The 23,226-nt window shown below is 42.7% G+C and overlaps 2 protein-coding genes across 4 annotated transcripts in view; one reads left to right on the top strand and one right to left on the bottom strand.

Moving 5' to 3' along the window:
- Positions 1–6,905, top strand: part of itga8 (integrin, alpha 8) — a 37,011-nt gene extending 30,106 nt beyond the window's left edge. The window contains exons 23-30 of the mRNA XM_034874951.1: positions 421–501; positions 1,364–1,469; positions 2,542–2,700; positions 4,509–4,622; positions 4,719–4,832; positions 5,179–5,280; positions 5,364–5,486; positions 5,581–6,905. Coding sequence (XP_034730842.1) covers positions 421–501; positions 1,364–1,469; positions 2,542–2,700; positions 4,509–4,622; positions 4,719–4,832; positions 5,179–5,280; positions 5,364–5,486; positions 5,581–5,670 — 889 coding nt within the window. The 3' untranslated portion in view covers positions 5,671–6,905. The remainder of the gene's footprint in view (positions 1–420; positions 502–1,363; positions 1,470–2,541; positions 2,701–4,508; positions 4,623–4,718; positions 4,833–5,178; positions 5,281–5,363; positions 5,487–5,580) is intronic.
- A 5,835-nt stretch (positions 6,906–12,740) lies between these two features.
- LOC117946670 (ataxin-1-like) overlaps positions 12,741–23,226 on the bottom strand; it is a 10,970-nt gene continuing 484 nt past the window's right edge. The window contains exons 2-4 of one of the 3 annotated variants that reach the window (XM_034874953.1): positions 21,516–21,651; positions 14,700–16,758; positions 12,741–14,231 (exon numbers count right to left, since the gene is read on the bottom strand). In XM_034874953.1, coding sequence (XP_034730844.1) covers positions 13,536–14,231; positions 14,700–16,496 — 2,493 coding nt within the window. In that variant the 5' untranslated portion in view covers positions 16,497–16,758; positions 21,516–21,651 and the 3' untranslated portion in view covers positions 12,741–13,535. Of the gene's footprint in view, positions 14,232–14,699; positions 16,759–20,503; positions 21,417–21,515; positions 21,652–23,226 lie in introns of those variants that run through there. The other 2 variants (XM_034874952.1, XM_034874954.1) reach the window with 2 other exon arrangements.

Raw genomic sequence — 23,226 nt, 5'->3', positions numbered from 1 at the left:
CGCACACAAAGAAGTGTTTCTCTTTCTTTTGAGCCATGTAAATAAGTTCTGTGTCTGTCCTCATCCCGTCACTGTGGTTTGATTTGACTAACCGCACAGACAGAAGAAGACAGATGGCCCATTGGAACACCAAAACGGATACAAGCTCTACACAACGTGTCCACTGTTTGCTTCTTTCAAATACTTATGATACATCACATCACTAGATACAGATGGTTAAATGTTGGCAAAGACTGCCTGGGAATTCTTCTTGGAGTCAGCTGAACATAAAAATACAGCTTTAGTATGAGCTTTTGCATTCACACATTTTCTATCACAGCCTCCTGTGTAATGTTTGCAAATAGATACAGAAGGCATATTCAGCATCATGTGTGTTTAGTTTCATGCCTTTATTTAATCTCCCTGTGAATATCTCCACAGCTCCAACAAAGATAACTCCAACAGCAACCCAGTCATTTTGAATCTGTCCATTGTTGCCAAAGCTCAACTCGATTTACGTGGGTGAGTCAAGCATCTTTGCAGCGTGAGAGCGTGGCGTCTTCTCCAAAACACAGTGACAACACTCTTTGTTGCAAGTGTCAGTTTCACAAAGAGACACTTGATCTGGTTTCAGTCTAAACTTTTTTTGCAGGATATTATTGCCCCTTTTTATATTGTTGAAATTTGCTAGGCATGTTTATATACAGATGGAAGACAGCCTAAAAACCCATTTCTAGAAATACATTTGAACTAATCATGTGCACATGGGATACGTGGGAGGCTTTGACGTGTTCATGGATGCCCATATGCCCACTGACACACACACACACACACACACACACACACACACACACACACACACACACACACACACACATACCAAAACTGGCACACACCAAACTGGCAATAGCACCAGCCCAGAAGCAGCACCTGGTTATCCTTGGTGGATAAGTCATAAGAGAGGTGACATTCCACGTCCCCAGAGCCAGCCTCTGCCACCCGGTTCTGGTCCGTTGAGGCCCCTGACCTTTACCGCCACCTATGTGGCAGCGCACCCGCCCCCAGTGGTTCCTCCCACAGGTGGTGGGCCAATGGGAAGGAGAGACAGGCGCCATGTAGCTTTTTTGGGCTGTGTCCGACCGGTCTCCGTGGCAAACCGGCTTCCTCCGGGCAGGGTCACTCCGTCTCTCTCTCTCAGTGATTCATAGGGGGTCTCTATTCCTTTAATTCCTAGTGCAACTGTAAAAAAAAATAATAATAACACTTTAGGAAATGAACACAGTGACACCAACAATTTCAACATTCATATTGTAAGTGAGTATTATATTTAACCTGTCAGTGTGTATTTGCATTAGTGTCACTGAGCTGTTTTTTCTCTCTTCAGGGTGTCTCATCCCTCTCAGGTGGTGCTGCCATTCCCACGCTGGGAACCCAAAGCGAAGCCTGTCAAAGAGGACGATGTGGGACCACAAGTTACACACATTTATGAGGTAAATGCAGGCCCTTCATCAAAACACAGCTAATGTAGAGATGTACTCAGAGTTTTTTTTTGTTACTGCTAATAAAGCAAGGGTCTCAATCGCGGACTGTTAAGCTGAAAAGAGTAGAAAAATTGGTGTGGGAGGGTTGTGGGAAAGTAGGCTACAGCAGGTAGCTCTGTAAGGTGAAGTAAACAGCAACACACTCACACACACACACACAGTAAAAGCAGGAGCTCTATAAAGAATGGCTGATCAAAGGTCTCCAGCTTAGAAGTAATTACTGCTGTGAAGGGCAGGAAAAACAGAGAAGGGAATAAGGAGCAAGGCAAGGAGGGAGAAGGAAGGAAAGGAAAGAGGATAGTTCTTTAGACTGGACACAATGTAATGAGTAATAATCACTGGGAGGAAAAACAAGGTCAAACAGAGGTACAGACAAACAGATAGAAGGAGGGCGAATGGCAGACAGGCTGGCGACAGTTTACAATATGGGTATGTGCATGTGTGCAGCATACACGTGATTTCTTTTTGTTTTAAAGGGACGGCGGCGGAGTGCAGGCGCGTCTGGCCTGTCCTGCAGCTGATAATGATTTTCATTTGCGGTACTTTTCCCAGTTGGCAGCTGCTTCTAGTTAGAGAGGACAGAGTTTTTTTTTGCTATTTCAGAATTCCTGCCCTGCAGCACCAGGATCATGTCCTGTTTGGATGACTTGCTTTAGTGTTAATGACTGTGTGTGTGTGTGTGTGTGTGTGTGTGTGTGTGTGTGTGTGTGTGTGTGTGTGTGTGTGTGTTATTGAATTGATGGTCCATTTAGGCTCATAATTCATTTATACTCATTTTGATGTGGAATGATGAGCCAGGTGATGCTGTAGGTTTTACTTGTCTTGTATTTCAATCCCCAGTGACTGAAGGCTGAATGAATATTATCTTCACTCAAAACACAGGTGGCCTGTGTCATCATCCCACAGTTATGATAACCTGATTATAGCCTCAGTCACTTGAGACCTACTAATAAGCTAAAAGTGAGCACAATACTGACAACTGTCTACATTTATTTTTTCTCTTCCCTCTCTTTGTCTCCAGCTCCATAACTCAGGTCCCAGCAGTATTAGGGAGGCTGAGCTCCAGGTCGGCTGGCCTTCCCGTTTCCGTGATGAAAACCTGCTGTATGCCATGGAGATTCAAACTGACGGACCAATTAGCTGCCGGACGAACACCAGCCTCAACCCACTTGGCCTTCAGGTAACACGACAATATATGAACATTATACACGCTTATGCATGCAAACACATATTCAAAAGTTCATTTCAAGACCCAGAAATATAATTATGGACACATTGCCTGCAGTGAAAAAGACTTGCTTCACAGTATTTCTCTCCATTTTTCTATGAAACCACCGGACCATATGCATTTTCAGACTTTTAATTATAATACGGCTAGCGGCTCAGTCATCCATCCATTCCTCCATTATTTATACCCGCTTATTTAAAACACAATTGTACCCGTTGTTCTGGTGGCTTTCCATGTTCTTTGCCAATTGGCTCAAAATGATAGGGGTAGAAGTATTATGCTTTTTAGCAGAAATTAGAGCTGGAATAGTTTCCCATATCTATGATATCATCTGTAGAGTAATTTAAAAAGAAAACATGCAGTGATTTCAAAAAGTGCATAATTAGGCTACGAGCTGTAATCATTTATATAAACAAAATGAATCGGATACACAGCATGTGGTTAAAGGTCAGATTTTTTTTCCTTTTCTGTCATTTTCATCTTGCTAACATCTCCGAGTGTCCCTGTCACTGTCAATCCCTCTGTGTAGACTGGACCGATAGATACACACTGGGTTAGCAGACGCATCTTTCCCCCTGTGTTGGCAGTGAGGAGTGCAAAGCATCATACTTAAACTGAACTCATCTTAAACTGAATGCTATTGGGTTCTTTACTGTTGCTCAGACAAAATAATTTTAAGTTGTCAGTTTGAGATCTGGTAACTTGTGACATACATTAGTTATGTTCCAACCTTTCATAGTTAATGATTAATCAATACATCTGAAAATATATTAAATGAAAAATAATCAACAGTGTCAGCCCAGCTGACTGACCGGTAGAGGATGTTTCCCCACCAGCTTCCCACCAGCCAACATTGCCATTGTTAGAGAGCCTGGGCAACTGGAGGCCCAGCTCCCCTGTGTTTTGGCCTAAATGCCACGTAGGTGCCCTGTCTGGTGGGACACAGTGTGGTGATACATTTTAGCAAGGTACCATTTAGTAAAATATTTATTTTACAATAACGCATTCACAAACCTCAAAAGTAGTCACTGTCATGTGTGGCCTGTTTCTGCAGCTGCTACCTACTAAGCTGCAGGAATAAAAAGAAACAACTGTTGTTGCTATGCTGCAATTCCAAAATTAGTTGAGAACAATAAGCAAGTCATCTCTTACACATATTAAAATATTTTTGCTCTCACAGGCCTCTGTCAGATGCCAGACTCCCGGTGGAGAATCAATGAAAATATCTATTTATTATCAATTTGATATCTGTGAGCTGTGACTTGGGTCGCTCAGCCACATTGGTTGTCTGTTGTCTCTCTTTTTGTTGCGGTCAGCTTGACTGTATGAGCTACAATCAAAAATGCAAATAAAATCTCTTTAAATCCTTCAACCTACAAACCACCTTTTTAACAGATCGTTAAATGTCACACGTTTCCACAGCTAGTGATTTGGTGTCATTTTATTACATCTCTTAATACATCTTTAAAATATTACTTTACAAGGATTCTCTGTCCTCAGATTCCCCCATCAGCTTCTCATTGGCTGTCTGGGCTGCATAACAGCCCATGTGCTACACAGACCACACTAAACCGCCAACATGTGATAATCAGGATGTAATATCTGTCCTCAACAGGCCAAAACACATGCTGTAGAAGGAACCTTTAAAGATAAAAGAGGACTATGAACCAGCAACTTAGCATTTGTTTTCCTTTGTTTTCTTCTTTATCATCTCCCGTTTCCATTTGAGTTGATGAAACAACTTTCCTTTTCTGTTTCAGATTTCCACTCTCCAGGACACACCTGAATTATTGGGTTTCTTGAGGAACACCAGCGCTTCTCATCGCCATAAACGAGCCGTCAATGCTGCTGAGAGTTATAGCGGTAAAACTTTGGTGAGCCTCACATACACGTACATACTTTTAAGAAATTAAACCAAATCAATTGCTAGTGTGTGATGTCTCTCCGCTCTCTGTTTTTTTTCACCGCAGAACTGCACCAATATCTCATGTCTGAGGATCATGTGTATCGTTGGCCGGTTGGATCGTGGGCAGAGCGCCGTGGTCAAGATCCGCTCGAGACTCTGGGCTCACACTTTTCTGCAGGTCAGTGTCTTCACCTGCCATCCTGATAATTTTTGATTGATTATTTGTTTGTTGGTTCATATGTGAAACAGCAGTTGTGAAGCCAATTTTACAATAATTTCCCCTATTACCCTAGTAGCAGTTCTGGAGCTTTTGAACAGATGGAATTTGCCCAGTTGTCCTGAAAATGTAGATGTTCAAGTTATCATTTTATTGAGTACTTTAGGAACTTCTTGTTGATGTTGATAATGAATAGCTAAGGTTCAATGTTCAAACTAAATGTCTTTCAAAGCAACGTAATAATTAAAATATATGATTGGTCAAATTGCACCTTTTAAATAATAATATTGTTATATTTGTCTTACAGCGGCGTAATGACCCCTACATCCTCAACTCTACTGTATCCTTCATGGTCACAGCCATGCCTTACCGCATCCAACCCTCCACCCTGCCGCAACACACCACATCGGTACGATGCTGGCAGTAACAGAAGTGTGTGAGACATGTATTACCACCTACAAAAACCTAACCGTACTTCTCTGTGTCTTGCAGATGGGGACCTTGGTGGTATGGGGGACTCCTGACGTGTCATTTGCTGTTCCGCTTTGGGTCATCATCCTGGCCATACTGCTGGGGCTGCTGGTGCTGGCCATGCTAACATTAGCCATGTGGAAGGTACACACACACACACACACTAACATTATCCAGCATTACTTGTGGTAGTTTGAGTATCCAGTATTACACTAATGGGTTAATGTGATCCCCTCAGTGTGGTTTCTTTGACCGGTCGCGTCCACCAGCTGACGATGACGTCTCCGATCAGGAGCAGCTGACATGTGATCAAACAGGGGACGCCTAGACGACGCAAGACAGCTTCTGATTGGAGGACTATGGTTTGAGAGGGACGTGCACCTTCTGAGTAACTTAAATCAGATCTAAGATCTGTATTAGTTGAACCCTATGTTCCTTGGCTGGAGGTCTTCTGGCTCAAACTAAACTGACAGTATAAAGACTTCAGCGCCACGCAGACAGGGACTGAAGAACGAGGTTCAAACAAGACAGAATGGGACCAAAACACACTAAACAGGCTCAATCACACACACACAATTCCATTGTTTATGTATCCATTGTGATGAAGCACCAGAACTGAAGACAAAATGGACTTTGTTGTGAAGACAATGCTTTAAACGTTTCTGAACATTCTGTGTGTCTGTGTAAGTGAGGCACAAAGATACTTGAGATCTATGCACAAGTGCTTTTATGAGTGTAAGAGTGTGTGTAAGTGTATACGTCTGCTTGTAGGTACTGTACAAATGTGTGTGTCTATTAGGTGCCTCTCGTTATGAAATCAGTCAGTTATGAAATTATTTCCCCACCTGATTTAATTTATCCTAGTGTTCGTCTAACTTGGCTGTATACAGATGTATCACATATTCACACACAGATGCAGCCACATGCATAAACACAAAGGCACAAAGTTGATGTCTATATTTATGAATGTATGTGCAATATTTGGGCGTTGCGTGATACTGAAGCTTGTTTACACTGGCATTATTTTATTAGAGCTTAATATTTCCATTGTTTATGAATTAATTGGTATATTAGATATTTGTGTTGCTGAACAACAAAAACATATGTTTTTACGGGTTTACAGTAAAACCCACCATATAACTAAGTTATTATTGTCTTTATAGAATGAGTTTAGAGTTTTATCTTTAAAAAGTCCACATCTCCACAGAAAAAACCCTGCCCTGCTACTTCAAGGTTTGTGCCTGTTATTTTTTCTAACATGGCAGTTGATAAGACTTCAATAACTAGCTGTAAAGAGAAAGAGTCCATATCAAAAACACATTGTAGACAGTCTGAGACTGTGTGCAACACTGCATGTGACGTATGGCATTTAAAAGTGTCTTTAATGTTCTCATATGCTTATCTGATATTGTCATATCATATTGTGCACAGGCAGGCAAAACAAAGTGGTCAGCGTATCAACAGCACCCTGAAATTAAAATTAACCTTTAATGTGTCATGTTTGAGTCATAATTGATTTTCTTTGCGAGTGTGAATTTTCATCAGAATAAAGTGTTTGATTATTCATTCTTATTCTTTGCTATTGCAATAGTATGTAACTGAATTGTACATTGCCTTTTCAAACAAGGAGTCAGAGAGTGAAATCATAATTGCATTTTGTTGCAAAAAGACCACAGAAACATAAAATAATAGGAAATTGAAAAATGCTGTTTAGCATATTTCATTTATACTACATGTTTGAATTGCATTTAGTTTGCTTATTTTAACATGCTTTGAACATGTATCAAAGACCAAATGGATAGACTTCCATGGAGTTGTAATAGTGTCTGAATCCATATCTTTTCCACCCCAGAAGAAGGACTCTTGCTCCCCCAGGTGGTGCAGTGTAGGAATAAACCTGTAGAACAGGATTTTTTTGGAGGAGCAGCAAAGTAAATTAATTGTGAAGAAGCTTTGTGAGGCAGGACAGGGACCTCTGGTGGAGATGACTTGAACACAACTCTTTGGTGATGATCCTTGAATATCTGAATACATTAAGGACAAGTAAAAGGATAACTGTCATACTTCTTTTTTTAAATATTACTAAGCGATGAGTTGGTGGAAATACTTGTTTGTTAAAGGGTTTTAGAAAGATCTGAGAAGAGCAACGTTTGTATAGTCTGTAAGTGTAATGCATTGTGGGAGTTTTGTTTTGTGGAGCCACAAACTGTTTAATCTTAAAGTGTGTTTTCAGTTCTGAGACATAAAACTTTCACTGATAAAGCTCCTGTCATTTCTCCAAATTCATTCTCAGCAGCCTCAGACTTTACGCCACATACCTGACAACATCACAAGTCATTTTTGGGAGATATACTACATGCTCATGTTTCTCAAATATTTTTTGCACCGACTGAGAGCACACACATCTATCTTGAATGTTTGTTAAACAAAACATGATCATATCTGGGGTTAGCCTGCTCAAATCCATCTACAAATGTCCTATCTATTACAGATAAAAAAGCCCCCCAAAAAAAATCTTCAAAAACATGTTCATATTTACTTGTATCCAGTACAGAACACCATGTGCTTCTGTTCCACATTATGTCAAATTTGAAAGGTATTACCAGTATATCTGTTAGGTTAGAGCAAATATGTCCGTGAATAATTTGTTTATAAAGGGTGCAGCAGCGTAGAGCTTTTTTGGGGGGAATGGACTGTGGATGAATCCATGTAGTTTAGACTGTTGTCTATATTAGATTAGTCCTTTGATATTTCCATAACTGCATGAATCCAAATACCATTTTGTCATTTATGAGTTATAAAACGGACATGCAATAGTATTATTCATCAGCAGTGCAGCTAAAAACCCAGATCATTTTTAAACACAAAGCATGTGATTTCCATGTCATCTATTCTTCTCTTCAACTGAAGGCCTGTGTGCAATTTAATATGAGGCACAATGAGCAGTCATGTTAAACCCATCCAGACCTTTCTTGGTGCCCTTCATGTGACTGAAGCAGCTCAACAATGTGCAAAATAAATGCTGCTCATAGGAAGTCTTTCTGATGCTTCACCACATCAATCATCACTTTGCATTATATTGTTGGTATTCATGTTCATCCTCTTTTTTTTCTCATTCTGTTGTTTTTATCAAAGGAGATACCTTGTGCAGGGAATGTGTTATATTGTATGTTTCAGAGAAAAGTGATTAGGATATAATTAATAAGAAGGGTTAACATCTTCAGGCAATACAAATATTCTGGAAAAGAAGTAGCTTTTTGTGATTTATATACTGCATAAAAATATACAGTATACTTTAGCTATCAAAACAACAAAAGATCAAAACAGCATCGGTAATATTGCAGGAAGAAATTCTGCAATCACTCTCCCCAAATAGTCGCTGGTTCAGTGTTGTCATGGCTGGTATTCAGAATATGATTGGTGTGTTGTGTTGGAAATATCAAAGCAGGAGAGCGGAGGTGAAGATATTATCAGGCATGTCTCAAGTGGAAACATTTGTCACAGCCGCACAGTTGACAAACCCCGGATTGAAGTGTCGCTCTCCACCTTTGCCATTCTCACAAAAAGAGACACTGTGTTTTTTCTTTAGACTCTTTTTTATTTCTTTTAATATATATGATCAAATGTAAAATCAAACATTTGAAGTAAAGATTTAACAGTTTCTGACTAGCAAACTTCAACACCATCAAAATAAGGGAACATTATTGTTATTTACTGTACGTAGGACATACTGTATCTTAAGTAAGATTTATTCAACAAACAGACCTGAATTACAAAAAAAATGTCTTTTACTCCCATAACTTCCTTTTGTTTGTTTTTTGAGCTGGTGCGAAATAAAATCAATATCCTGTATTCCTTTCAAATAAATTATGTCTTTTTCTTCACTTCACTTAAAGGTGCTCTAAGCGATGTCACATGTGTTTGTGGCTACAACATTTGTTGTCACATACAGCAAACGGGGGGGGCAGGATGAGTAGAGAGGGTCAAGCAAGTCTTATCTTGTTTGAAAAGGCTCTGAACATCAACAAGAAGTAACGCCACCCAACATTGCTTGGAGCACCTTTAAGCTCTGTAAATGGGGATCAGTGTTCATCCTCTCCACTGACTACAAGGTCATACCAACATTATAATGGAAGACTTTGGCTATTTACAAATCACTGAGATACTGTAGCCTACTGTTAGTGTACAGTTTCTCTCAGACATGCTGTACATTACTTCTGTGTATTAGTTAGACTAAAACACGCCCCCACCCCATATAACAAAGTGCAATTCCATAGATCACCACAAGGTGGTGTTTATACACCATATTCAACATTATTCAGAAAGTCTCTGAAAATTACAAATGTTAAAGCGCCCATATTATGCACATTTTCAGATTCCCAATTGTATTTTGAGATTGTACCAGAACAGGTTTACATGGTTTAGTTTTCAAAAAACACCATAGTTTTGTTGTACTGCACATTGCTGCAGATCCTCTTTCCACCCTGTGTGTTTAAGTCTCTGTTTTAGCTACAGAGTGACACATCTCACTTGTTTTAGCTACAGAGTGAAACATCCCACTTCTGTACTATCTTTGTTGGGAGTCACACATGCGCAGTAGTTAGATAAGATCACATCAGCTAGATAACTTTCTCCAACTTTGGTCAGTACGAGGCAGGATTAGCTGGGAGACGTATTCTAAATGAGGGCACTCTTGTGGAATACCTGCAGAACAGGGACATGTAAGTAGTTCTTTTGGAGATTATGCTGAACTAGATTTGTGTTGTAGCAGTGTTTTGTGTTTTGGGAACGAGCATGCTATCGCTAGCATGTGGTACGATTAGCCTCCTCATCTCGGCCAGTGACGTAGAAAGCCGTGGAGATTTTGGACAGCTCACCTGGAGACTGAAGGCAGAGGAAATTCAGAAAACTGTGTCTTACTCAAAACAACATGGATGGTTTTTTTTCCAAGTTTTTATGTGTGTGGAAGCACCAGAGACACAAAATAACACCCCAACTATTTTTTCATAATATGGGCACTTTAAGGGGCCCAGCTTAAGCATATTTGTGAGCAAAACGTGTATATTGTTATTATTTGAGCTCTGAACTTAAAAACCCTACACACCTGTGGTCCATCCTCACAGGTTAGACTGATCAGACCTCTTCCCAGGGCTGTGTACACCTTTATTCCCGTTGTGTGCCGGGACTTTTAAGGACATTTTCAAAACTTTGGGAAAATGCGCTTATTCCTTTTCTTTCGGAAAGGTGCATGAGAAGATTGATTGGTAATCTTCTCACTTAATTCTCAGCAGGAAAACTAATATACAAAGTAAACTAATACTAGATTATTTCCCAAAATGTCAAATACTCCTCTAAGCATCAATCCTACATTGCACAGATAGATCTGTCATGATGCCATTCGATCTGTATTTGAAAAATAATAATTTCTTTAAGAAAAAAAATGCAAACACAGGCCAGATTTACAAGAGAATAAAATGGCTACAAATACCAACTGATGAAACAGTATGGCTACTTTGTAACAGTGAAAAATATAACCACATCATTTTGGAGAAGAACAGTCACTGGGCAGTGTTCAGCCTGAGCAGTCAAACACAAACAGACGAGAACAGTCTGGGAAATGAGTTTACAACAAACACCTTTCAGGAGTTATAAAAAGGTTAATGGCTATTGTGATAAATTGCAGTTGATATTAACACATACTGCATGTTACAATGTGCAAGCAAAATTCAATTCTGAGGAGGCCAAATGTATGTAGATGTTCTTAAAGAACCGTAGCACATTCATAAACATAGATCAATACCTGAACTGAGAGAAACTATAGCAGGACCGCTTGATATTGGTGAATTAAGGGAATGATTGAAGGAGGCGCAGTGGCACATACAGTACATAGGCTACATAAGGGTTAGAATATCTATCACACACACTGTACACTCTCTAAGATACAATTTACTGTACATGGTCAACTCTTTCCATCTTTTTCTGTATAATAGTTCGGTCATCAAAAATAAAGTTGAGATAGTTTGCCCGAGTTGTGTTTACATTCCCTGCCCTGGTATATAATGTTTTCTTTCAATGATAAACCTGTAGGACAGATGAAAAACAGTCAGTTGATTATTTTCATTAACTCTAACAGCTGAGGAACAGGGACACCACGACCACCACACTCCTGCTGGATGCTTCATCAAAGTGCTGATGCTCAGAACATACATACATGTGACTGTGGACATGCTGTCTCAGGCCTACACACATGCAAACACACACACACACACACACATTTCCTGAGTATGAACTGTAGGATATTTATTTTGGCTCTACTTTAAGAAAGAAATATCATGTACACTGATCAAAGAGAAAGAAAGCTGTTTTAATCAAAACAGCCATTCTCTGTTTTAACAGGTATGGACTTAAGAAAGTCATACCATCATTGGAGAAAATCCGTAAAAACTATGTGCTGCAGTAAACTAGGTACATATATATCTAAGGCCATAGTTTATGTGAAGAAAGCAATAGGATAGGTCAACAGAATGGGAAGGTACCATTATTTATAATACGTAAAGAGCATGCCATGTTTTTTTATTTTTCATTTTATGGTGTGTTTTTATTTAAGTTACTTTAATCAATGTTTGTATATTAACAATGCCTCAGATAATTATGCAAATGTGGAAGGGAGAGACATGATTCTCTGAGACTCTGTGGTTCCTTTTAGCTCTAATAAGCTATTTAGCCTCCTTCCGCTCACTGTTTTGGTTTTATGGACTGCAACATTCTCTCACTGCTCTCATCAGCATCGATATTTTAGGTGCAACAGGTAGTTTTCAGTGAAAAAGCTCCGATAAACCCATTCTTAACTACCTGCACAGCACCAAACGGCAGACAGACAAAGTCAGCATTTAGCTGGTGATCGTGATGGAGAATTTAGCAACTTGAGGGCCAGAGATTTCTCCCAGTAGCTGGTCGAGAGCAAACAACAGCGAAAAGTAGGGTAAACTGGATTTACATTCATCAGACTGCCTTAAACATTACTCCAAATAAATTATAATCTGTGTTGCTGGATGTATACGTAATTGTTTTGCAAAGGTTTGCCATATCAAATCTGGTGTTCTTCTCTGCACTGTGGCCAAAATAATCAACTAAGTAAGCCAACTACTGTATGGTTTATTTGTAATGCTGCACATATTGCTGCACATATCAGGGCTAAATACAGGCATTCCTTTGTGACACATGCTGTCTTTTAAAGGAATTATTAGAATTATAAACTAAGGTAAATTTGACCCAGAGGAACTTGATCAGAGAAATTCACCCATGTGCAACTGCTGTCACCCATACATTGCAAGAGCAAGGCTATCAAATAGTACATTGATTCAGGACTAATTCAGTGATTTACATTCAGGCCTTTTAAAGATTGATATTTGCAGCTTGTATTGATGACTGAGCTCACAGCTTCAGCCACACAAACACACCTTAATTCTGTGCTGCATCTGACAAAAAACACACAGAAAAACACACACATACCAGCACACCCGCGCACACACAGGCACATACACATAGAGACAAGTGGGACAAGGCCACCTGCAGCAGAGCAAACATCAGCAATGTTATGGAAATTAAAATAATTAGTAATTAAAATAAAACTTAAAACTTAAAACCTCATCAGATACACAAGGCAGCAGAGATCACAGCCATGATGTATGAGCATTGTCATTAAAACTCCAAACTTCTAGCTTTGACTCCAACCACCCATAAACTCACACTACAAACCAAATACACAGTGGAACAAACAGGATGACAGTAACAAATGATTACCCACTTTGTACACGCTGACATTGGGGTCTGTGCTTGTTTATGTGATAAGAGGAATGGTCGACAGGTTTAAGCCACGTTACAAAGGAGATCCAGCTTATGATATGTGACACGCAGGTGAAATGTCTCTCAGGTGTCCGACTGCCATTCATACTCAACTTTCACGCTGCATTCATTTTTGCTTTCAGCATTGATTGCACTGATCTCGTGTGTGATACCACTTATGAAGGTGCTTTACTGTACTTCACTGTAGATATCAGACTTGTGTGAAGGAAAAGAAAACATATACATATACATATACTGTATAAACTCAGCCAATATTACAGTAGTCTGGACAGAGAGGAAAGATAAACACAAAGCAAACCACAGGTAATCAAAATTCCTTAAGTTCTTTCAACAGTCTATTCTCTTATTCAAGCGCCTTTCACTCCCAGTACTAGAGTGACCCTCTATGCTGATTTTTACCTCCTGAGGGATGAAGGAGGGTTTGGGCAGAGTCAGAGGAGGCTCCTCTTCAGCTCTCTCAGTCTGGTCTCGCTCTGGAGCCGACCAGCGTCTCTTGCGGACTGAGGGTCTCTCTGGATCACCACATTGCATTTTGGTAAGAGCAGGCATGTCTGTTTTCACTGATTCCTGTCTCAACTCGCCGGTCGCAGAAACTGCCAGCATTGGTCCAACTCCGTAGATCCCCTCCCCTAGTCCTGGAACTAGTCCCAATCCTGGTGGTAGCTCTAGTCCTGGTCCTGGCCCAGTAACCTGCTCCCTCTCCAGCCTGTCTGGACTGGAAGCCTTCATGAGGAGCCCACTGTTTTTTCCTGCAGCGTTTTGACTCGTACTGTTTCTTACAGTGGCATCCACATTATGACAGGAGTCAGAGAGGTGACCAGTCTTCAGCTTGGTCCCTAAAGCTTGGCTGTCTGTTACTGAAGTGGTCCTCAAGCCGCGGAGGGTCAGCGACACGCATACATCACCAACACACAGCTTAGCGCACGAAAGCTCAAACAGCTGGGTGGTCCTGTCTGGGCAGCAGGACGACCAGCCCTGGCCAAACACAAAGAAGGGGTACTCCACCAGCACCTCCACACACACCTGGAGATGAGCATGTGCACAACAGACACAGTTAGCTTTTGGCTAGATACAGAATATGAGTGGAGGATAGTTATAAAAAAAGACATCTGTTTAAGGCCACTTAATGTGTATGAGTCTATGCATCCTGGAAATTATTCTGTTGGCATGCCTTTTTGTTTTAAATCAATCAATTTTTATTTACCTCTTAAAAAAAAAAAGTTAAATCAAATTGTATACCAACAAGGCGGCTTAGGCCATTTTTTTACAGAAGACATTTTGACGTGTCACAGGTGTGATAAAATGATGGCTGAATTTCATCCAGCTTCTTCAAATTGAAGGTCCTGGGATTGTATTGAGTATTTTTATGTGCATTGCTATCCCCCACAGCGGGTTTTTGACACTATCACTGGGGGTGCCAAAGATTTTCAAATCTTACACGTAGCGGCATAAAAAATGTTTAAAAAGAATGATGAATGAAGAAAAACTTACCTGGGCTTTGAGCTCTCCCACAGAAAACTGGATGACCACAGCATTAGGACTCTGCCCACTGTCAATGCGCTCAACAGTGCTGGAGTCAATCTTTAGCTCACTGCTAATTTCTGCACTTTGGATGAAGTCCTCCGTCTTGAGGTCTTCTACGCGCTTCAGCTCCCCGTCGGCCAGCTGGATGATAGAGCCTCGCATGAAGAATGGAGGAAGTGCCACAGGGGAAGATGAGGAGGAGATGGAGTGGGAGGCTTGAATGGAAACAGGGGCGGGACTGGGCACAGGAGCAGGAGTTGGGGAGGGAGGTGCCACCACTGCAGGAGGTGGGTTTGGGGGCAGGACTGGCATCACTGGTGCCTGTGGGATTGCAGGCTGAGGTTGATTTCCATCTGGTCCAAGCGCCTCACACTTGGACAGGGCTGTGGCCAGATAGGCATGAGGCATGGCGGTGGATATTTGAGGTGTAGTTGTAGCAGTCAGGGCGCTGACAGTGCAACTAACCTCAATTTCGGTGCCGTTATTGGTGCCACTGACTGGGATGAAGAGGGACTGGCCACTCGGGATGACCAGGTGCTGAGGCAGTGCTGCATGGTAGCTGACAGCATGCTGATTTGCACTGGTGATATAGCCAATGATAGGTGGCTGTGTGGTGGAATAGAGACTGGCTGGCAGCTCCTCATGGGGCAGAGTGGTCTGGATGACTGTATGAGGAGCAACAGACTTAACCACATCTGAGGAAGAGAGGGGGGTGAAGGAGGAAGATCTGGACACTGGTTTTCCCAAACAGATGCCTCCTTTCTCAGTCTGGATAAAGGAGATCTTATTTGTGCCAGTTTCACGTTCAGCTCCATGGTTGGGCTGGGCCAACAGCACCAAGGAGGTCTGGAGTCCAGCAGGGTTTTGGCCATAGTCTGCAGGCAGGAGGATATGCCTGGCCTCATAGCTCTGGACCTGTTGATGGTTCACTTGATGAATGGGAGTTTTAGTCTGTTTGACAAACTCCAATTCCCCATTCAGCACAGCCTTAGCATGCCCCTCCGTTTTTTTTCCAGCTGAACCATCGGCATACTGAACCACCAGCTGGGAGGGAGCGAGGGTGAGCGTTTGAGGGAGGACAGTTGTGTTAGGGTGGAGCTGGAGGTGTGCTGTGGGTGAAGTGACAGAGTTTCCGCTGACAGCCAGAGGTGTTCTGCTGTCCAGATGAAAGTACTGGCTGGTGACTTGGGGGGAGCTTGAAAGCGACACAGGAGTTAGTTCTGTGGAAGAGAGGCCTATTTGAAACTGCTGCTCCCCTTTGGTGTTGGGGGAGATGAGGGCAGTAGTGTAGCCATCCAGCTGGGAACGCTGTCCTATGGCAGAGTTGTTAGGTGCGGAGCCAGCATTGGCTGAGATTATGTGAGAGGAGATGTAGCCGGCATAGGGCCCGGAGCTGATGAACTGAACGTTGGGTCCCAGCTGAGCAAACTGGATAGTCCCGGCCTGCTGGGGGAGGGCTGTGGGGTAAACGGTAGGCAGAGAGGTCAGGGGTACCGCAGACAGAGGATTGGCCGAGGAGGGGATAGAAGTGGAAGGAGAACAGGAGGAAGTGGAGTAGATGGGACATCTCGGGCTCTCTGCGTCCCTGGATTTGCAGCGTTCACTTGCTACACTTGCCAGCCATGCTAGGTTCTCTGTGTGGGGGCTGTCAGTAATCACTGCAGCTGGAGGTGTGGCTACTACCACTGGCCTCTGCTCCAGAGCCAGGATCTCACGCTTCTTAGGGGGCAGGCATCCATTACTCCGCTCCTGGTTGGATTTCATTGTGCCAGTGTGGTTAACAATATTCCCGGGTGGGTAATTCTTATGGATCTGTCTTTCTCTCTCTCCTCCACTCAACGGTTATGTGCAGCGGTTGGCCTCTCTGTGTGCTGCGTGGTTCTGGCTCTCTTTGTGTTCACTGGTAGACAGCTCTAGGTCTCAGACCAGAGAAGATGGTGTCACTCCAGCTCACAAAATGAGCTCCATAGACTTCATGAGGAATCATCTCTGAACAATCCACCTCTTCCACGATGTCGGCAGGAATCTGAGGGCAGAGAAAAGCTCAAATTAGATCCTCATGTAACAGAAATGAAATGTAGAAGTCCAAATCATGCCGTACCGATTTTTAAGCCCTCTACGACAGTTGAATTTGAGCTTTATAGATAAACTTGACTTGATACTCAATACAGTTTCATTAGTCTAATTGCACTGCAGAACTTGTTCAGTAAGCACAGCCTGTTTGTTTATGAACCATATTAACAGAATGTTCCTGCAGGGTTGCAAATGTAAAACACCAAAATCCTTCACTCTTAAAAATGCCCCCACTTTCATATTTGTGGAGGTGTTATTCTTTGTTTTGCCACAAGGTGGTACATAGTATAACAACTGCAACTGATTTGTGTTAGTCTAATGTACTTGAACACAAAATGTAGGACATTCTGTGGACGTTTCTTATAGAAGAACCTCGCATAGACTAATCAATTTGTCAAAACTCAACCAGCCTTTTCATGAATAATAATAATTGACATAATGGAAAGTACTGTCAAATGTTGTGTGTCATCATTTGCATAACATGGAAAAATGTTTTCATGTTGTCATGTTTTCACCAACAAGAGTTTCCTAAACTGTGACGTTGGTGTGTCTGGGTGTGTGTACGCGCTCATGTGTACAGTGTTAGTGTATGTGCCTTGCTGTTGTCTGTTATCTTGCTCCAGCCTCTATGGTAAGAAAGCAGAGCAGAGTGAAAGGATAACAGCACAGAGTAACAGCCTCATGTTTTTGTTTCTCTTATAACACTCCCTCTCCCAATCTTGTGTTGAGTCAGTGGGGCTACTGAAAAAATAACATCCACCTCTAGAAAGGAACTCTGGGTCAGTGGGCACATCAGAAAAATGAAGTTAAAACAATATGGCTGAGTATTTGATTATGGAACATTACAAAATGCAAATGGACCTCACTGAAGTGCTTCAAAATATTTTAACAATTGCTTTCTGCTGTACCCTGTTTGAGTGGTGTTTCAAAGTTCAAGGGAATATAAAGTGGTCAACAAACAATGAATGAGTAGGAACTTCTTAGGGCTTGGTTTAGTGAGAGGCAGACTGAAGGCGGACTTAAATTAGAACTGAAAAAGCCATTTTTTTTTTCAGCAAGAAATGGGGCGGTTAGACTTATAAAATGTGGGTTAGTGAAAGGTAACTGTCAACAAGCAGCAAGCCATTATCAATGTATGACTGCAGGGCTACACCAAAATAAAGCTCTGTATGCTGTAGATCCATATGCATGCATGCTCACATAGCACAGACATGCACACACAAGAAAAACAAACAATAAGCAACGCATCCGTTCGTTCAATGACAATAACATGCAGCCTTTTGCTTCCCATGAGCTCTTTTTTACAGTTTCTTTCCAGATTGACTGTTCTTTCCTGCAGGCTTATCTGTGGGTCAATGCACACAACTCTGAGTTGTTCATTAGCCAGAGGCACCAAAGAGATGGAGTGTATGACAGACACTCAAACATCCATCCATTCATTCACTTTCACTCCCTACAGTACATTCAGAGGTGCTGGGCTATTACAGTGCTAAATAGTATTTTCATATTACAGAGGAGGTTCATTAAAGCAGGCAGCCACAGACATGTTATATAAAGACAGACGGGGGAGGAACCACAGAAGGCGACCTTGGTCAGATTCTATTTAGGTGCATCTACCTCTAATGCTGGCTTTGACAAGGTCATTGCATCCAAAAGCAGCAAAGCCCTCTGTTTAATTCATCTAACCATACAGCCTGGTAGATCCACCAGCTGTAACAAAGGGTGAGAGCAGCAGAGCTGGAGAGAAGCAGAAAATGAAAGAGGAGAGTGAGGGGGAGAAGAGGGAGAAAGGCAATGTAAGATGACAGAATTGTGTAGAAGGAGGAAAGAGAGTAAAAGGTGGGGGGTAAGAGAAGAAAGAAGATTATAGGAATGAGAAACATGGAGAGAGAATGGGGAATGAGGAGAAGACAGAGCGCTGCTTCTCCTGACCCACATTGAGCAGCGCCTGCAGCATCAGAGCGCCATAGCCCCCGCCTCGCTGAGAGATTCCCGATCAGCAACACAGCCGTCGCTACAGCCGTCGCTACACTGTGCACCGCTCAGTGGCAACAACCCCACCTCAGCAACACCATGTCAACACTGTAATGACATCACATCTGAAGCAGAAGTACCTCCAATGATTATGGCAGCTTTGGAAGACAATGCCAGCATGATCTGATATTCAAATACCACAAAAACACACCATTACTGTCAACAGACCACAGATACAACGGGATGCTCTTAAAGGTGTCTTTCTTTTCCTCATATGACCTGAACACAGCACTCTCTGCACATGGTCACACACAGTGCAGCAGTCAAAAGCCTCACTAGATGTTCCAGCGGCAGCCTATTATTAGAACACTGACACCAACAAACATACGGCTTATGCGATACTATGGAAAACAAAGGCGAGCTTTCAAGATATCACACCGAGCCGGACAGCACAGGAACCCTGAGTCAGTCCCCTGGCCCAGGACTGTCACCTCTGAGACATGTATGGAGGGATGACAACAGAGAGTGAGGGGGGACAGGACCCTCTCTGTTCCACTTATCACATTGTTGCTTATCAGCTCAGACAGGGTGATTGAGCCAGCCTCGCTTGTGATCCTCTTTCAAACTCCCACATAAAAATCTGCACAAACCAGAGGAAAAGGTTTGTGTAGCAGCGTTTGTCTGCCGTCACTGTGTGCGCAGGAGGGCGGATGAGATGTTTTCATTCAAACTCCTCTCTGCTGTCTCCAGGTGAGAGATGCCCCAGCAGAGTTACATCTCAGCTCTTACGCAGCAGTCGCCAGCTCCTCCAGTCTCCTGCCTTTACTCCTTCCGCCTGAGCCCTGAGTCTTCTCTCGGGTTCCCAGAGCCACTATTTACTCCTCGCATTGATCCATGGTTTCATAGCAATAACATCCCTCTGCAGCAGGATGATGCAGAGAGGCGATAGAAAGGCAACACAATTATTTTGTCACAAAAGATGAATGCAAAAACCTACTGCACCAACTCTGGGGTGATAAACCTGTTGTCAATACTGCTATTACATCATGTTTCCCCTGCTAGACCAGTTGTAGATACACAGTGAATACACCGTACAGCAAATGGCTATATATAGAAAACAAAAACATCATTATCAATCTGAGCTCTGGCATAAAACAGAGGGGGAGGTACTGTGGAAGACAATATGTCCGTGCACGGATGTGTGATTTGCTGCATATAAATAGGACCTCCCCTCAACCTCCTTACAAACATAGCTGCTTTAACCACAGAGCAGATCAATCCAAGGTATTGCTTTTTCTAATACCCAAAAGAGCCATATTACTGCCTCTTCGCTGTTCACCACTGGTGACTGTGCCTTTAAGAGGAGGACCAACAATGTAGCAGACTAAAGCAGACAGTAAGAACAGGCAGTGGGTTCAGGCTGTTTGTCTTCACAATGACTCCAGAGTTCTGCATCACTGCCTGACACACACCAATCATACAATATACAAGCAGAGCGGGGCATCCCTCTCAGCGATTACAACTACAACCAAACAGGGTCAATGCTGTTAAATCGGTGATTCTGAACAAATGCAGTGACTGTAGCCTCTGGGGGGCTTTAGAATGACAGTGAGTGCGGAATAGTGTTAGTGTAGTAGCAGGGAAAAAAATACTACTATGCCACAAATCAAGAGAAAAATACAATCCCCCCCCCCCTTCTGGTTAGAGTACTAAGAATAGCTCACCAGTCTCTCCACAGCCACTGCTTGCATAGCATGTCCAAGGATTATTCCTGCCTCTCTGTGTATGTGTTGTGTGTCTGCGTGCATATGTGTGTTGGAGACGTATTTCCTAGGACTCCTCTTCCTGAGTCTCTCCTTTGTGCCGCTCTCCTCTCCTGGAGCCTGGTGCTGTAGCTGCTCCAGATCTGCCTTCCTCTCTGGACACTCCGGTTTGGAGGCTATTGGCTGCTGACGGTAAAGGAAGTTCCCCACAGCTGAAGCAAACACCAAGTCCTGCGTTCAAGGCTGCTCCAACGTGTGTTATGCAAGGCCACCAGACCGCCAGCTCCCTCTCTGCCTGGCTGCTTCTCTCTCTCTCTCTCTCTGTGTTTCTGCCTCCCTCCCTTTCCCTCGCTACCTCCCTCCCTCCTCTTTCTTTCTCTCGCTCTTTCAGTACTCCACTGACACAGCTCCTCCCCCAGCCAGCCTCATCAGCCGCATCAGGTATTCATTCAAAAAAACACTCTACTTGGCTTAGCGCCCAGACTACGCTCATACAGAGAAGGACGGAGGGGGAGGGAGCAACAGACGGAGGGTGAGGGAGGAAGAGAGAGGGCTGGAGATTCAGAATGCATTTCCTCAGACGGACATACTGCATGAATGTGGATAACGGTGGGATACTCACATTGGCATATAAATGCAGAGACACTAACACCTCTGCACACACACAAACCAACAGAGGATTAAATTAAATTGTTGAGTGTGTTATCACGTCAAAGCTGTTTTAATGAACTGCTTCCTTCTTGTTCGTTTCCATACGCAATTTTCCTGCAGAAACAAATCTCTCCCTAATCTGCTCTGTGAGCTGCTCAACAATTAGAGTCTCAACCTTTATTCAGCTGCAAAGTGACTCAGAGTAACCTGCCACCCCATCTCCATCTCTTCCCAGGAGATATTTTCTTCAGTGCAGGCGGGCAGTGCTGATAAACCCCACTACCCCCGCCCAACCACTCGGCAGCACTGGGGCTCTTCTCACCCGAAGGCCTCCTCCTTATCCTGTACAGCACAGAGCAGAGAGAGCCAGGCTGCAGTGACTTCACCACCAGGCCAGCTAGCTATCTGGTCCTCTGCAGGCGAGGCAAGCAGGGTGTCCCCTCCACCTAGACTGCAGACTGGGAAAAACACATAAAATGCAACAAATCACACAATGCTGCTACAACAACAACAGGCCTATTGAATAATAGTGCACCCCCAGATGCTCTTGAATGGGGCGGGGGGGGGTTCCTAAACTTTCTCATGGATGCATCCAACAACAAAAGGTGTAATAGCTACAGGGAATGTTGCGCATTTTCAACTTTACTGCACATAGAAATTATTCCTTGAATTATAAACAATCCGACCATCTAATTGAAGTATAATCTGGAGAATGTTTTTTTTTCAACCCTTAACCCATTTGGCCCCAAAACACACAAGTGATAAGATGTGTTTGACCAGATATTGAACCTGAGGGGAAAAAACATGTTCTGTATGTCGTCCTGCCAAGAGGCCACAGCCTCATCTTCCTACTGTGACTAATATTCCTTCAAAGAAGCGTTCAAGCCAAACCTGAATGGCATCACAATCCTGAATGGAAGGAAAGTGAAGCATGAGGGAATCTACGAGAGACTCCAGTTTCATTGCCTTGAAATGTCTCCCTGTACTGTACATTGAAGGTCTTGAAATGTCTCACTGTACTGTACATTGAAGGTCTTGAAATGTCTCATTGTACTGTGCATTGAAGGTCTTGAAAGGCCTCATTGTACTATGCATTGAAGGTCTTGAAAGGTCTCGAAATGTCTCCCTGTACTGTGCATTGAAGGTCTTGAAATGTCTCCCTGTGCAGTGACGGTCAGATGTAATGTCAGCCAAGCCAGTTGAAATAGGGTTTCCTGCAAGAATTCACTAACCCAGCTGGAGTCACACAGAGCAAAAATGTTCAATGACATGAGTAGATAAAGAGTGAGACTGTAAAAAGACAGAACTGTCAAATCTGTCTCTGTTTGTAGCTCTATCAAAGACTTCCCCAGCCATTTCTGCAGAGGGAAAGTCGGCAACGCTTTACAATACAGTGCACAGGGTACGGACAGTGTAGATACAAGATAAGAAGGTAACATTCTTGTAACGTTATACTTGGTATTTCTTTAAAATTACTAAATTCAACTTTTTATGTGATGTGATCTGATGACCATGACCTGTAACCGCAAACGAGGCTAACAGTGAATATAAGGCTGTTTTTGTGTAGTTTTTAGCAATGCCTTTATGGTCCAATTGGGATATTTCCAGGGAAGTCACAAAATGATTTACGACATGTAGAACGGCTCTAATGGGTCTGACGGGTCACAGATATCTTTGAAACACAGATGTTGTTCAGATACTGCAGAATACTTTTGGATGCTGTTTATTGTGGTCTAACCTGACATATGGGTTTTGCAGGCCTAGTTATGTACTCTTTTACCCTGAGCATACACAACAAAGTGTGACATACCTCAGTGTGGTGCACAAACACCAATGAGAGGGAGTGATCCAAACCATAGCATCTATGTCATCTTCTAAACATTAACTACTGAGAGCTTATGATCCTGAGTAGTAGTAGTAGTAGTAGAAGTAACTTTAGTAAAGTGGGGGTAAAGTAATACTAGTCATGGCTATTACACTTGCAGCAGTAGCTCTCTCTCTCTCTCTCTCTCTCTCTCTCTCTCTCTCTCTCT

The sequence above is a fragment of the Etheostoma cragini genome, chromosome 6, assembly GCF_013103735.1.
Source record: "Etheostoma cragini isolate CJK2018 chromosome 6, CSU_Ecrag_1.0, whole genome shotgun sequence".
Taxonomy (NCBI): domain Eukaryota; kingdom Metazoa; phylum Chordata; class Actinopteri; order Perciformes; family Percidae; genus Etheostoma; species Etheostoma cragini.
This window is presented reverse-complemented; position numbering and strand designations above follow the sequence as displayed.